The sequence below is a fragment of the Mauremys reevesii genome, linkage group 20 (assembly GCF_016161935.1).
Source record: "Mauremys reevesii isolate NIE-2019 linkage group 20, ASM1616193v1, whole genome shotgun sequence".
In the NCBI taxonomy this organism is placed as follows: domain Eukaryota; kingdom Metazoa; phylum Chordata; order Testudines; family Geoemydidae; genus Mauremys; species Mauremys reevesii.
The window spans coordinates 2,136,325-2,149,909 of NC_052642.1; the positions used below are offsets into that span (position 1 = coordinate 2,136,325).

The window sequence follows — 13,585 nt, forward strand, 5'->3', positions numbered from 1 at the left end:
CTGCTCCGCTCCAGCTTTGCTGAAGCTTGTCCCCAGAACTGTTCGTTCGTTCAACGTTAGTACCTGTAGTCAGTCAGCTGTTTAGTTTAGTTAGTCAGTGAGCCTGGGCCGGAGCGTGCCCCCCACCCCGGATTTAAGTCGTGCAGCTCTTGCAGACGTTCTGTGCCAAGGAGCAACTCGCACGCAGGCTGTTTGCGCTGCTTGGGAGAAACCCATATCCGCGAAAGGTGCAAGATTTGCAAGTCGTTTAATCCTCGGACCAAAAGAGAAAGGGACACTAGGCTCCGGGCCATCATCATGGAGTTGTCTCTGGCCCCGACCCCGGCATGCCACTCGGAACCGGTACCTGGCACCGCGGCGTGAGCCAACGGAGACCCCCTGGTACCATTGACCAGTCGGCACCGTTCCCTGTCCATGGGGCAAGCCGAGAAGGCCAGGACGACTCCATCTTCTTAGCAGCACTAAGGGAAATCTGGGACAGAGGCTAGGCCCATGTCGGGCAGTCCTTGATTACCACCAGGCCCCAGGCCTCCAACTCAAGTACAGCGGAGTAGTCTGACCCCTTCGGCACAGGCCTCTCCGGGTGTCTGGATGCCTTCCATGCCTGAAGCCTTCCAGGCAGCCCAGGGTGTCCAAGTCCATGCCAATGCCTGGAGCGCCGCCAGTGTCGGCCCTGCGCTCCAGACACTAGCCACCACTGGGATCCCCGCAATTGCCTCTGGCCCAGTACCGTTCTTGGTCGAGGGAATGTTCCCGATGCCAGTCGCCACTTGGGGCAGAATCCAGGTGGATCACCCTTGACGCCAGCCAGACTGTCTGGCTGGGTTCCATCCGGCTGGGACTTTCAGCACCGCTCATCCTCAAGGAGTGAATATCGACAGGACCACGGCGGGCATCGCCCTCGGTCCTCGTCTCTGAGAGGGTACCGCAGTCGATCACGGCACAATCGTCGACGCAGTTCCCGCTCAAACAACTGCTTCAAATCTCCGCCAAGACATTGCAGCCTCAGGCGTCGATCGCTGGCGTCTCGCAATTGTAGGTCCGCCCGTCGAGGCTGTTCGCGAAGCAGCTATTACTGTTGGTACCAGTCCTCCATGTTGAGATCGCAGTCCTGTGGCTGTCATAGAGCCCGGCACCACCGCTCCTCCCAGTCCAGGGACAGTAGGAGATCTTACGCCAGCCCGGACAGCTGGCCCCGCCCGTGCCATAGCAGGTGCAGTGGCATGGCCAGCCGAATGGTACCAGTGGCACCATGCCCAGAGTCCAACCAGGTGGTGGACCCTCCGCTGCTGGCTGACATCCAGAGCACCGCGCTGGCCTCTTCGCCCTGCCTGGAGGAGGCGATTGTGGCCGCACCCCTCTATGTCCCTCAGGAGGACTCTAGGACCCACCAAGAATTCTTAATGAGGGTGGCAGCAAGCCTACACCTCCAGGCAGAGTAGATGGAGGAGCCCTCGGACTCCCTGTTTAACCTGTTGTCCCCATCGGCACTGGGTATGGTGACCTTGCCTCTCCTTGAAGGGGTGGCTAAGATTTCAAATGCCCTGTGGCAAACACCGGCCTCGTTGGCCTCCATCTCTAAAAAGGCGGAACATAAGTACTTTGTACCCACTGTACTTGTATACTCACCTGGCGCCCAACTCCTTGGTGGACAAGTCGGTCAACCGTAGGGAACGGCAGCGTCAGCCAGACCAACCCCAAAGAACAAAGACTCTCAGAGACTGGACTCTTTTGGAAGGAAAATTAATTCATCTTTGAGCTTCCAATTATGAGTGGTGAACCATCAGGCTCTCCTGGGCCTGTACAAATTCAATCTGTGGGGCTCCGTGCCTAAGTTTGAGGACTCCCTCCACGAGCGCAGTAGGAAGGAGTTTAAGGCGCTAGTGGAGGAAGGGATAGCGGCTGCTAGGGCATCCCTGCAGGCAGCCTCGGATGCCACAGATACGGCCACACGATCAATGGCCTCTGCAGTGTCCACAAGATAGGCATCTTGGCTCCTCCTCTCTGGGCTGTCCAGCGAGGCACAGTCTTTCATGCAGGATCTTCCGTTTGATGGGAAAGCTCTGTTTGCAGAGGAAACAGAGATGAGGTTGCATGGCATGAAAGACTCCCGCACGACCCTCCAGACTCTGGGCCTCTATGTCCCGGCTCTGGCAAAACCTAAATTCAAGCCACAGCAGACTCCCACCACGGCCTCCCATAAGAAGCAGCAGGACTATAAGAGATGCCCTCAGAGGCAGTCTCAACCTGCAGCAGCCTGGGTCCTCCAAGGGCAAGCAGGCAGGGAAAAGGCCTTTTTGACGGGATGCTCGGGGGCACCCGGCCAGTCTTCATCAGGGATCCACCCCCAATAAAGCTTCCCTTTGTGTGCTTTCCTCCCAGAATGGTCGTGGCTAGCCTCAGACCGATGGGTCCTCAATACCATTTCCTGGGGCTACACCCTTCAGTTTACTTCCTCTCTGCCCATCCACCCCCACCCCCGTTCTTCTTGGGGGACCCCTCGCACAAAGCTCTGCTCGAGCAGGAGGTGGGGCGGCTCCTAGGGCTAGGAGCAATAGAGATGGTGCCCGAGGAATTCATGGGCAAGGGGTATTACTCCTGTTGTTTCCTTATCCCAAAGGCGAAAGGAAGGCTCAGGTCCATCCTGGACCTCCGAGGCCTGAGGTGAAGCTCAAGTTCTGCATGGTCTCCCTGGATCCCGGGGACTGGTACGCTGCCCTTGATCTACAGGACGCATACTTCCACATCCACATATTGGAGGGGCACAGTCGCTTCCTCTGTTTCGTGGTAGGACAGAATCGTTACCAATTCACGGTCCTTCCATTTGCTCTGTCCACTGTCTCCAGGGTGCTTACAAAATGCATGTCGGCGGTAGCGGCCTACCTCAGATGGTGAGGGGATCCAGATAGGGGATATCTGGACGATTGGCTTGTCAAGGGCACCTCCCAGTCGCAGGTGAGGGATCACGTGGTGCTCTTCCTGCCACATGCACCTCCTTGGGCCTGTTGGTAAACTACACCAAGTCCATGTTAGTCCCAGTCCAACACATAGAGTTTATCAGGGCACTTCTGGACGTAGAATCGGCCAGGGCCTCTCTCCCACCAGACAGGTTCAAGACTGAAAGGTCTCATAGACTCAGTCACAAGGTTCCTGGTGACGACAGCCAGGGTTTACCTGGAACTCTTGGATCACATGTCGGCGTGCATGTACGTGGGCTGTCACGCCAGACTCAGGATGATGCCCCGCCAGCTTTGGTTGGCCTTGAAGTTCTCCCAGGCCATGGACAAGATGAGCAGGGTCCTCACTGTGCTGGATTCTGTGGTCCGCCCCAAACAGCATGCTCCAAGGGGTCCCATTCAGTGACAGGGCCCCGTCATTGGAGCTGGTGTCCGATGCGTTGGAACTGGGTTGGGGGGCCCATGTAGGGAACTTTCAGACCCAAGGTCTGTGGTCGGCTCAAGACCTGACCCTACATATAAACGTCAAGTTGCTCAGGACTGTGCAGCTGGCATCTATGGCCTTCTGCTCGCACCTAGAGGGCAAGGTAGTCAGGGTCCTCACGCACAACATAGACTCAATGTTCTATATCAACAGGCAAGCCGGGTCCCGATCCTCTGCTGCGAAGCCCTCAGACTGTGGGACGTCTGTATAGCCCATGACATCCACCTGAAGGCCTTCCACCTGCCAGGCGCCCAGAACGAGAGGGTGGATCGCTTGAGCAGGGACTTCCCTCACAACACGAGTGGTCTCTCCACCTGGAAGTGGCCCACTGGCTCTCCCAGAGGTAGGGAACTCCCCAGGTGGACCTATTCGCGACTCGGCAGAACCGGCGATGCCCCCGGTTCTGCTCCGGGGGGGAGGCTAGGGAGGGGTGCTATCTCTGATGCCTTTCTCCTGTCGTGGTCAGACTGGCTTCTCTATGCCTTTTCCCCCATTCCTCCTAATCATCAGGGTCCTGGAGAAGATAAGGTCGGACAAGGCCTGGGTCCTCCTGATTGCCCCAGCATGGCCCAGGCAACATTAGTACGGGACCCTCCACTGTGGGCATTGCTGCTCCACCTGGACCTGCTCTCTCATGACCAGGACTGCCTCCTACACCCCATCCTAGCGGCTCTTCACCTCACAGCATGGCTGCTCAGTGGTTAGGTGGAGAGGAACAGACATGCTCGGACCAGGTTCGGCCTGTTCTCCTCGAAAGTAGATGGCCCTCCACTTGCTGCTCCTATTTGGCAGGGCGAGGGATAGCTCAGTGGTTTGAGCATTGGCTTGCTAAACTCAGGGTTGTGAGTTCAATCCTTGAGGGGACCACTTAGGGATCTGGGGCAAAAATTGGTCCTGCTAGTGAAGGCAGGGGGCTGGACTAGATGACCTTTTCAGGTCCCCAGTTCTTCTAGATTATGGTATATCCATTATTTTTACCTTTATTACCTTTGGCGAAGTGGTCCCGATTTTCTAGGTGGGTGGTGGACCAGGGGATCTCCCTGGTGACAGTCCTAATCCAGCTTATACTTGATTACCTGCTCCACCTGAGGACCCAGGGCCTGGCCCCCTCATCGGTCAGGGTGCACCTGGCAGCCATATCGGCAAGGGCACCTGGTATTTTCCCATGCTATGACTGGCCAGTTCCTTAAGACTTTGGACAGTCTTTTTCCGTATTCTTGGCCCCCAGTCCCACAGTGGGACCTAAACCTGGTGTTGGCGCGTCTCACGGGGCCCCCGTTTGAACCACTGGCCACGTGCTCCTGGTCTCACCTCTCGTGGAAGGTGGCCTTCCTGTTTGCAGTCACGTCAGCCAGGCAAGTCACAGAGCTCAGAGCCCTGACTTGCGAGCTGCCGTACAGGGCCTTTCATAAGGACAAGGTCCAGCTCCACCCACGCCCTGTGTTCCTCCTGAAGGTGGTCTCCGCCTACCACATGGGTCAGGACATTTTTCTACTGGTCCTCTGCCCCAAGCCCCACGCGTCGAGTGAGGAGCGCCGTCTCCACACACTCAATGTGCGGCGGTCTCTGACTTTCTACCTCGAGCGGACTAAGCCGTTCAGAAAGTGCTTGCTACTGTTTGTCGCCTCAGCTGAGCGTGTGAGGGGCCAGCCGATTTCCACTCAGAGGCTGTCGAATTGGATCACTTCGTGCATCTGTTCCTGTTATGAACTGGCGGGTGTTCCCCCGCCACCCATTGTGAAGGCGCACTCAACTCGGGCGCAGGCCTCGGCTGCCTTCGTGGCCCATGTTCCCATCCAGGACACACGGTCTTCAGTTCAATCGTTCACCTCACACTGTGATCATTCCTCAAACCAGGGATGACGCCGGTTTCGGCAGAGCCGTCCTCCATCCTGGGAACTTGTGAACGCCTACCCACCTCCAGTAGATGTAGCTTGGAATCAACTACTGTGGAATACATGAGCAATCACTTGAAGAAGAAAAGACAGTTACCTTTTCCGTAACTGGTGTTCTTCGAGATGTGTTGCTCATGTCTATTCCATATCCCACCCTCCTTCCCCTCTGTCGGAGTTGTCTGGCAAGAAGGAACTGAAGGTGGGGGGGAGCGCACTGCTCCCCTTATACCACGCAAGGCAGGTGCCACTCCAGGGGTTGCAGGGGGCACTCCCCCTTACAGGTACTGCTAGGGGAAAAACATCCAGCACCGGTGCACAGGTGAGCACGCACACCTACTGTGGAATAGACATGAGCAGCACATCTCAAAGGACACTAGTAACGGAAGAGATAACTGTCTCTTTTACAGCCACCCCCCCCCATCACCTGCATACTTCAGGTGAGGGGATTTATTGTGTGCATATGATCAGTGCACATGCATGGTGTGTGAGGGGCCATTATCTGTAAACTTGAGGCAGGTAAAAGTGTGTGTGTGCAGGGGGGAATGCTGGGTTGCCAGAGTTCACTGCTGTATTGTGAAGCCTGGACTGTTAGTATGGAAAGATTTCTGCTCCTTCACAAGGCTGGGATGGAATTTTGTATCCGTGCATTGTCCTACGGAGCCTTGCAGAGCCAACAGGGAACTAGCGAAATCCTTGTTTCATGTGCTGATCTGTGAAGTGTGGAGCAGGCTCCCTAGAAATATCTGCGTGCTCGGGGGGTGGGGGGAGGATAGTTTCATTCCGGAAGGATGACTCTCCTGGGCCAAAGTTGAAAGCTTGCCTCTAATATACGCTCTAATTGTCGTACACCAGCGAGAAACAGGCTCAGCACTTAGAGCTGTTCCAATGACAACAAGCTCCGCTGAAATTACAGCAGGAAACTGTGACTCCTGAGGTCAAACAGCTAGATTTTAGGAATGGCTCCAGATTGCTAGGCCTGCTATTAATTGGCGAGACTTGGCTGCCGCAATGGGATTGGGGTTGCCAGGTAGAAATGACTATAACTGGGCTTAGAATCAGTGGCTGCTGCCAATTAAACTGACCTAATGAGCTAAAAGACTTGCGAATAAACAGAGAAGTATGAGCATAATACAGTCAAAACTCCTGACTTGGGATAACTCCAGGCTTTGAGCAAACAGTGACTTGCTGCTCCCACCCCACCCCACCCCCGATTGTAGCTGAGGTTTAGACTTTAAAGATGCCTCATGCCCGTGTTATGTGGACTCATGGTACAGAGCTGCACATCTAAGCCACTACCAAGTTCACACACATTTGTGCATGTTCCTTTAGCAGGTGCAAAATACCCACCCGCGGGGGTTTCCCAGATAAAGAAGGAAGTTCTGTGAAGTGGCTGAGTGCTGCTATAAATAACAAGAAGGCTTCAGGCGTAACTTAACTAGGAATCACCCCTGCTGGGAAAAGCCTCCATAAGGAGAGGAAGGAAAAAAGATTTATTAGGGTTGTTTTGCAACTCCTGTCTCTTCAGATCCCAGCCCTTCCCTCTGGTTTGCAGAGCAGTGCTGTAGCGATGGCAGTGTCTCTAATGGGCACTTCACAGATCTTCAAGGCGGGTCAGTCCGTCTCCTGAGGCACTCTCAGTATACAACAAATGGACAGACCGAAATTAGGGGAAGGAGATCACCAAATTAGGGGTGTTTTTTAGATAAGTGATCTAGAGTCTTGAAGAACGAGGATGAGGCAGGGGCCTTGTGGATCAGTTCAGGGAGAGAGCATGCATAGGGGGCCATGTGGAAGAAGGCATAGAGGAGATGGTGTCTAACAAGGACGTGAATAAGAGCATTAGGCACTAGTGTGTGCTCCAGTAACATTACTGCTCTGGGTACATTTTGGTGTTTTGCTCTATTGGAATGTGATAACTTTTGTTGCCAAAAAAAAAGGTACAAGTTTGTGTTACGCTGCTTCACATCAATATTTGTATAAGGAGATGAGTTGGTAATCTTCAGGTCTTGTCCCCATGGAATGGTACAAACGATGGGCTTGTAGCACCAGAGAAATTCAAATACAGTGTCCCGGTGAAAGGTCCCAGCCCACTTCATCTTCCTTGCTCTCTCTCCCTCCAAAAAGGGATTGTGGTAAGGAGGAGGTTCTGCGATTTCTATCAGGATACTGGCCCTGGACCATGCTCAGGGCTACCATCTTTAATACAGACATCTAGCTAGTAGGTGCCTGAAACATAGTCATAGAACTATACTGTTTGGAAGGGACCTCGAGATGTCCTCATGTCCAGCCCCTCCTGCTGAGGCAGGACCAAGTGAACCTAGACCAGACCTGACAGCTGTTTGTCCAATCTCTTCTTAAAATCTCCCATGATAGGGATTCCACAACCTCCCTTGGAAGCCTATTCCAGAGCTCAGCTACCCTTAAGAGTTAGAAAGTTTTTGCTAATATCAAACCTAAGTCTCCCTTGCCACAGTTTAAGCCCATTACTTCTTGTCCTACCTTCAGTGGACATGGAGAACAATTGATCACCGTCCTCTTTAGAACAGCCCTTAACATATTTGAAGACTATTATCAGGTCCCCACCTCAGTCTGCTTTTCTCGAGACTAGACATGCCCAGTTTTTTAAATCCTCCCTCATAGGTCAGGTTCTCTAAACCTTTATCACTTTTGCTCACCTCTGGACGCTCTTGAATTTATTCACATCTTTCCTAAAGCACGTCGGCCAGAATTGGGCACAGTGCTCCAGCTGAGGCCTCACCAGTGCCAAGGAGCGCAGGACGGCGACCTCCTGTGTCTTACGTGTGACGCTCCTGTTTATACACCCCCAGAATATTGGCCTTTTTTGCCCATGCATCAATCACATTTTTGGCTCATCTTCAATTTGTGATCCACTAGAAGCCCCAGATCCTTTTCAGCAGGGCTACCACCTAGCCAGTTAATTCCCCATTTTATAACTGTGCATTTGGATTTTCCATCCTCAGAGCAGTACTTCGCACTTGTCTTCATTGAATTTCATCTAGTTCATTTCAGACTAATTCTCCAATTTGTCAAAGTCATTTTGAATTCTGATCCTGTCCTCCAGAGTGCTTGCAACCCCACCCAGCTTGGCGTCATCTGCAAATTTTAGCAGCACACTCTCCATCCATTGTCCAAGTCATTAATGAAAGCATTCAATAGTACCAGACCTGGGACTGACCCCTGCAGAACTCCATTAGATAGGACCTTCCAGCTGGCCAGAGAGCCGTCGATAACTACTCTTTGAGTTTGGTCTCTCAGCATGAGGCCTCCCTACCCAGCACTCCTGATGGAGGTGGGAGGGGGGTCTCTGCCTACTACACTTCTCCCCACCCTCCTGCTTGGCTGCTGTGAAGGGCTCTCTCTTACCCTGCTCTGATCTCAACCTCTGTTTTGGAGGAGATGGGAGTGAGGGGGGACTCCGTGAACAAAGCCTGCCTTTGGGGCTCGGGGCTCTGTCTAGCAGCACTGCTGCTAAGAATTATTTGGCAGTAGTGGAAAAGTTGTTTGTCTCTTCAGTTTCGCTCTGCTGGCTGCAGACTCTGGAATGCCAGACTTGGGCTGGTTAGCATTCAGTTTTATGTGGGGGCAGCTGACCTTACAACCATAAGAACTAGAAACTTAATTTTTAATGCGAGCTTGAGCCAATGGCAAGCAGGTGAGTGGGCATTTCAGGTCCGGCCATAAGGTACCATGTGAAATCCATGTTCCATTCCTTTCCTTCTGCCTTAACCCTTCCTGATACGATACGTTCTGGTAATAGCAAAGTACGTGTTTTTAGCTGATGTGATTTTTAGATTGATGGTGACACTTCACCAGGAAGAGACAAATTTGTTAAACCGCTTTCTTCCGTTTCTAATATCCTGCTCCTACTGTGTTGGAATATATATGAGGAAGCCATGCCAGAATTGCACATTCCTGGAGTGAGTGGGGTTTGGGGCGGTGAGCATATAAATTGTTAGTTCTTTCTCAAGGGGAAAATCTTCAGCTTAAACAGACTTGATCAGAAAAAAATAACTTTGTGTACAAACAGCAAATGGTAGCAAAAATCTAAATTCACGCCTTGAACCATGTGCAGTGTATTTCCTGAGGGTCCATCCTAAAGGACAGGTCTGAAACGTAAAGCAGCTGCAGCCCTGGCAACCGTCACTACCTCAGGCCAGTAACTGCAGGCGTCTTGCATCCCAGGCCCCCAGCTGTGAGTGCTTTTTCTGTGTCTAGAACAGGACTCCCAGCCGATTAAATTACTCAGTCAGATGTAATCAATAAGAGCCTTAAGCCACATGGCAATTGGACAAGCAGCTTCTAATTTTTAGACTGAGCTATTGCGCGTTCCTACCAGATACTTTGTTTCCTACTCTCAAGCCTACTGATTTTCCAAAAGTGGCTACTTTGAGCTCCTCAGTTTGTGTATCTAGACAGTGGAATTCAAAAGGAGTGAGAAGCGGCGAAGAAAACTCCTGCTAACTTTAGACAAGCCAGCTGTGTTCCTTTTAAATCTGGCTGGTCTGGCGATCTGGGGCATGAACTCCTTGACTGGTGCGCATACAGTTACCAAGCTTTGGTTGTGCCGTATGGAGTGCTTCTCTAGAGCTTGAGCATGAAAGGTGCCATGTTGACCTGAATGTCAGCCTTGAAAAGGCTGGGAAGAGGATGGCAAACCAACACACACCCTAACACGGGTTCTCAAACTGGGGGTCGGGACCTCTTGGGGGTCAAGAGGTTATTATATGGGGGGTCGTGAGCTGTCAGCCTGCACCCCAAACTCTGCTTTGCATCCAGCATCTATAATGGTGTTAAATATATAAAAGTGTTTTTAATTTATAAAGGGGGGGGGTCGCACTCAGAAGCTTGCTATGTGAAAGGGATCCCCAGTACAAACACTGCCCTAACAATCCTAGGCTATATTATATCATCAGATTTTCAGCTGAAGTCCCTGTTGAAATTGGATGCGTTCTGCCTCAAACAGAGAGCACGTGCTGGCTCGTTCTCTTTGTAAAAGTAGCTTTAGTCTTACCCTCCTGGAGAAGTGCTTTTCTTCAGTTTAAAAGCTCAAGCTCGTCTTATGTTTAAGGCTGCGTCTTATTCGCAGAAGTCACAAATTCCATGCCTGGTTTTTATTTAACGATATCCAGGACTTTTTGACACTATGGGATGTTTCCATGTGGATGGATGGGTTTGATGCCAAGCAGATGGACGCGTTTCAGTGAGTCCCTTGAGAGCGGCCCGTGTAGAGCCTTGATTTAATGAGGGTTAAAGAGCAGGGACTCTCCTCATTGGGTTGGTCCCTTGTCAAGAAGTGTGCAGCGCTTATTTTCCAGGTTCCATGCCTGCGTATTTTTTGGAAGAGCCCCAGCTCTGGTGTAAGCGATGTCTGTTCAGCCCTGCTCTTCCCGCTGCCTTAGGGAAGCAGAGCTAGAGGAGCAACCTCTGTTCTCTCTTAGCAGCCCTGCTGCGTTGCTGCTGATCTGACTCTGCAGCACCAGTGGCCAGGCTGCTTAAGATCATTGAAAGTATTAGTTAAATGCTACCTGTTAACTGTTGTTTTAAATGCAGAATAAAGGCAATTGTGATTTTTAAATGACCTGTGAAATGTCATTTTTCTAGCTATAAATTCATGGCTGACTCTTGTCTTCCTGAAGCCTGTGAGTTAAACTAGCCAGCGATAACCGACTTCTCTCTGAGCTTGAAAGCGTATGTTTGTGTTTGATTTTTGTGTAGTTCTTGCCAAACGGCTTTTAAAGGAAGGAGAGAAACACTGGAGGGATGGCCTAGCTGGCGCATGTAGTTCTCCTACCTGCTGGAGCAGCAGCCCCTTGAACACAGTCCAGGTCTTCTCATCTTCAAGGTCAGAGAGTCCCCCTCCGCTTCCTTGGGGATTGTGGAGCCATTAGGTGGAAATGAAAGAGATGAACTGATCAAACACTCCCTGAAATGCCTTCAGGGGTTCAGCTTGAATATTTTTAATTAGCTCCATGTAAAGACTTTATTACTTCAAATAACCATGATCACAGAAGATTCTCAGTTTGATCCTTTTTTTCCCCTTATGGTGCACAAGAAGCCTCAGTAGATGCAGTTTTTACACCCAGCTAGACACCCCAAGCCACAGCTAACAGCCAGTGGAAACATCAAGTGATTATCTTTGAATACGCCTATCAGAGACCTATGAAAAGAGCAATGTATGTCCATAACGTAGAAGGCATAGAACAGCAGTAGCATGGTCAAGAGATGCTTTGCTCTAATACAGTACGGACTACTGCAGAATACCTTATCTAAAAACATCTGTCGTACCTTTGTCATAGCCGATAGGAATTTGTGCTGCAGGTTCGGTAAATGACTGACTGGCATTTGGAGCCAGTGGATTAGCAGTTGAGAGAGTGATTGATATATAAAGATTTTTCTCCTTCTCATCCTAATTCCTTGTTCTTGCCACCTCCTTTCAGGACAAACCCTTGGCAGTGGTATGACATATCATCAACCCTGTGCTGGATTTCCAATGCAGCTGAGAGCTGGACCACCTTCCTGAACCCACAAGTGGTTTTAAGTTTGGCTTCAAAACGTTGCATATCAATCTCATATCAACCCCCCTGATGGTTCAGTCTGAGCTAGACAATGTTAGCAGTAGTGAGGGACGTACACTGGTTTGAAGAGAGGGTGGGCTAGTGATGTAAAGTGCCAGAATAGAAGTCTGGAAACTCCCAGTCCAGCTACTGGCTTGTGTGATCTTTCCGGGATTTCACTTTCTGACCTGCAAAATGGGGGTAGCGACCGCGCAGACCGTCTGAGTTAACGAATGGCCTCATCCTGCTCCGGCTGAAGTCGTTTGGCGTCACAGCAGGCCCTGATTGCCTTGCATAACCTTGAAATGGAACTTGGCTTACAAGTGAAACATTTGTAAAGTGCTTTATGGCCATTTGACAGAAGAGGGTTTAAAAATGCAAAATATTTTGTGTTCTGATAGAATATTGCAAAAAAGACGCCTCCTGCTGTAACTTGGCCTTTTCCCTCCGTCTGCCTGTGAGGTATCTGGTTTCAGAGTGGTAGCTGGGTTAGTCTGTATCAGCAAAAACAACGAGAAGTTCTTGTGGCACCTTAGAGATGAACACATTTATTTCAGCATAAGCTTTAGCCCACGAAAGCTTATGCCCAAATAAATGTGTTAGTCTCTGAGGTGCCACAAGGACTCCGCGTGGTTTTTGTGAGGTATCTGTTTTGCTCCCAATTCTTGGGCTTTGTGTTTTGGTTGGTTAGAGTTGGAAATTGTGACCTGTTCTCCTTCATATCGTTTCAGATAAATAAATACTGGGAAGTTAATTTTTAAAAGCTTGCAGAGTGGGGTGGTGACCCAAGAGCTATGTAATTGGCTTGATAAACAGACTGAAGTGGATATAGCTGCTGGAACTGTAACACGTGAAACGTGGCTGCTATGAACTAAGAGAAGATAAAACAGCCATTGCATCTGCGTTACTTTTGTTTTTTGATTACCGTTCACTCTGCATGAACTACATGATCAGATTTGGATTAACTCCTAGTGAACTTGGCAATGGCTTTTCTTTTAAGCCTGACTTTCAGTGTAAGGGTACATATACACAGCAGAAAGAGACACCCCCACCCCACCCCCGGCAGCAAGTCTCAGAGCCTGGGTCGACTGACTCAGGTTTGCACTGCAGTGTTAAAAATAGACATTCAGGATCGGGTTGGAGCCCAAGCTCAGAAACCCAGCTGTGGGGGAGAGTCAGGCTAGAGCTGGCCTCCAGAATGCCTACACGGCTATTTTTAGCCCAGTACCGTAAGCCCAATGAGGGGGAGTATGTTGAGCGGGGCTTGGAGACTCACTGCCATGTGGGTTTTTTGTTGTGTAGATCAGGGGTCGGCAACCTTTCGGAAGTGGTGTGCTGAGTTTCATTTATTCACTCTAATTTAAGGTCTCGCGTGCCAGTAATACATGTTAACGTTTTTAGAAGGTCTCTTTCAATGTCTATAATATATAACTAAGCTATTGTTGTATGTAAAGTAAATAAGGTTTTTAAAATGTTTAAGAAGCTTCATTTAAAATTTAAATTAAAATGCAGAGCCCCCCGGACTGGTGGTCAGGACCTGGGCAGTCAGAGTGCCACTGAAAATCAGCTCGCGTGCCGCCTTCAGCACCCGTGCCATAGGTTGCCTACCCCTGGTGTAGATGTACCCTAAATGGGATTAGGGCCTGAGTACTTCTAAATCTGGGTTAGTTCTAT

The 13,585-nt window shown here is 50.6% G+C and overlaps 1 protein-coding gene across 4 annotated transcripts in view; it reads left to right on the plus strand.

Moving 5' to 3' along the window:
- FKBP6 (FKBP prolyl isomerase family member 6 (inactive)) overlaps positions 1-13,585 on the plus strand; it is a 64,796-nt gene that overhangs the window by 25,694 nt on the left and 25,517 nt on the right. For 2 of the 4 annotated variants that reach the window (XM_039507338.1, XM_039507339.1), the window contains exon 9: positions 3,595-3,784. The exons of the other annotated variants lie outside the window; for them this stretch is intronic. In XM_039507338.1, coding sequence (XP_039363272.1) covers positions 3,595-3,784 — 190 coding nt within the window. The remainder of the gene's footprint in view (positions 1-3,594; positions 3,785-13,585) is intronic. 4 annotated transcript variants of the gene reach the window in all.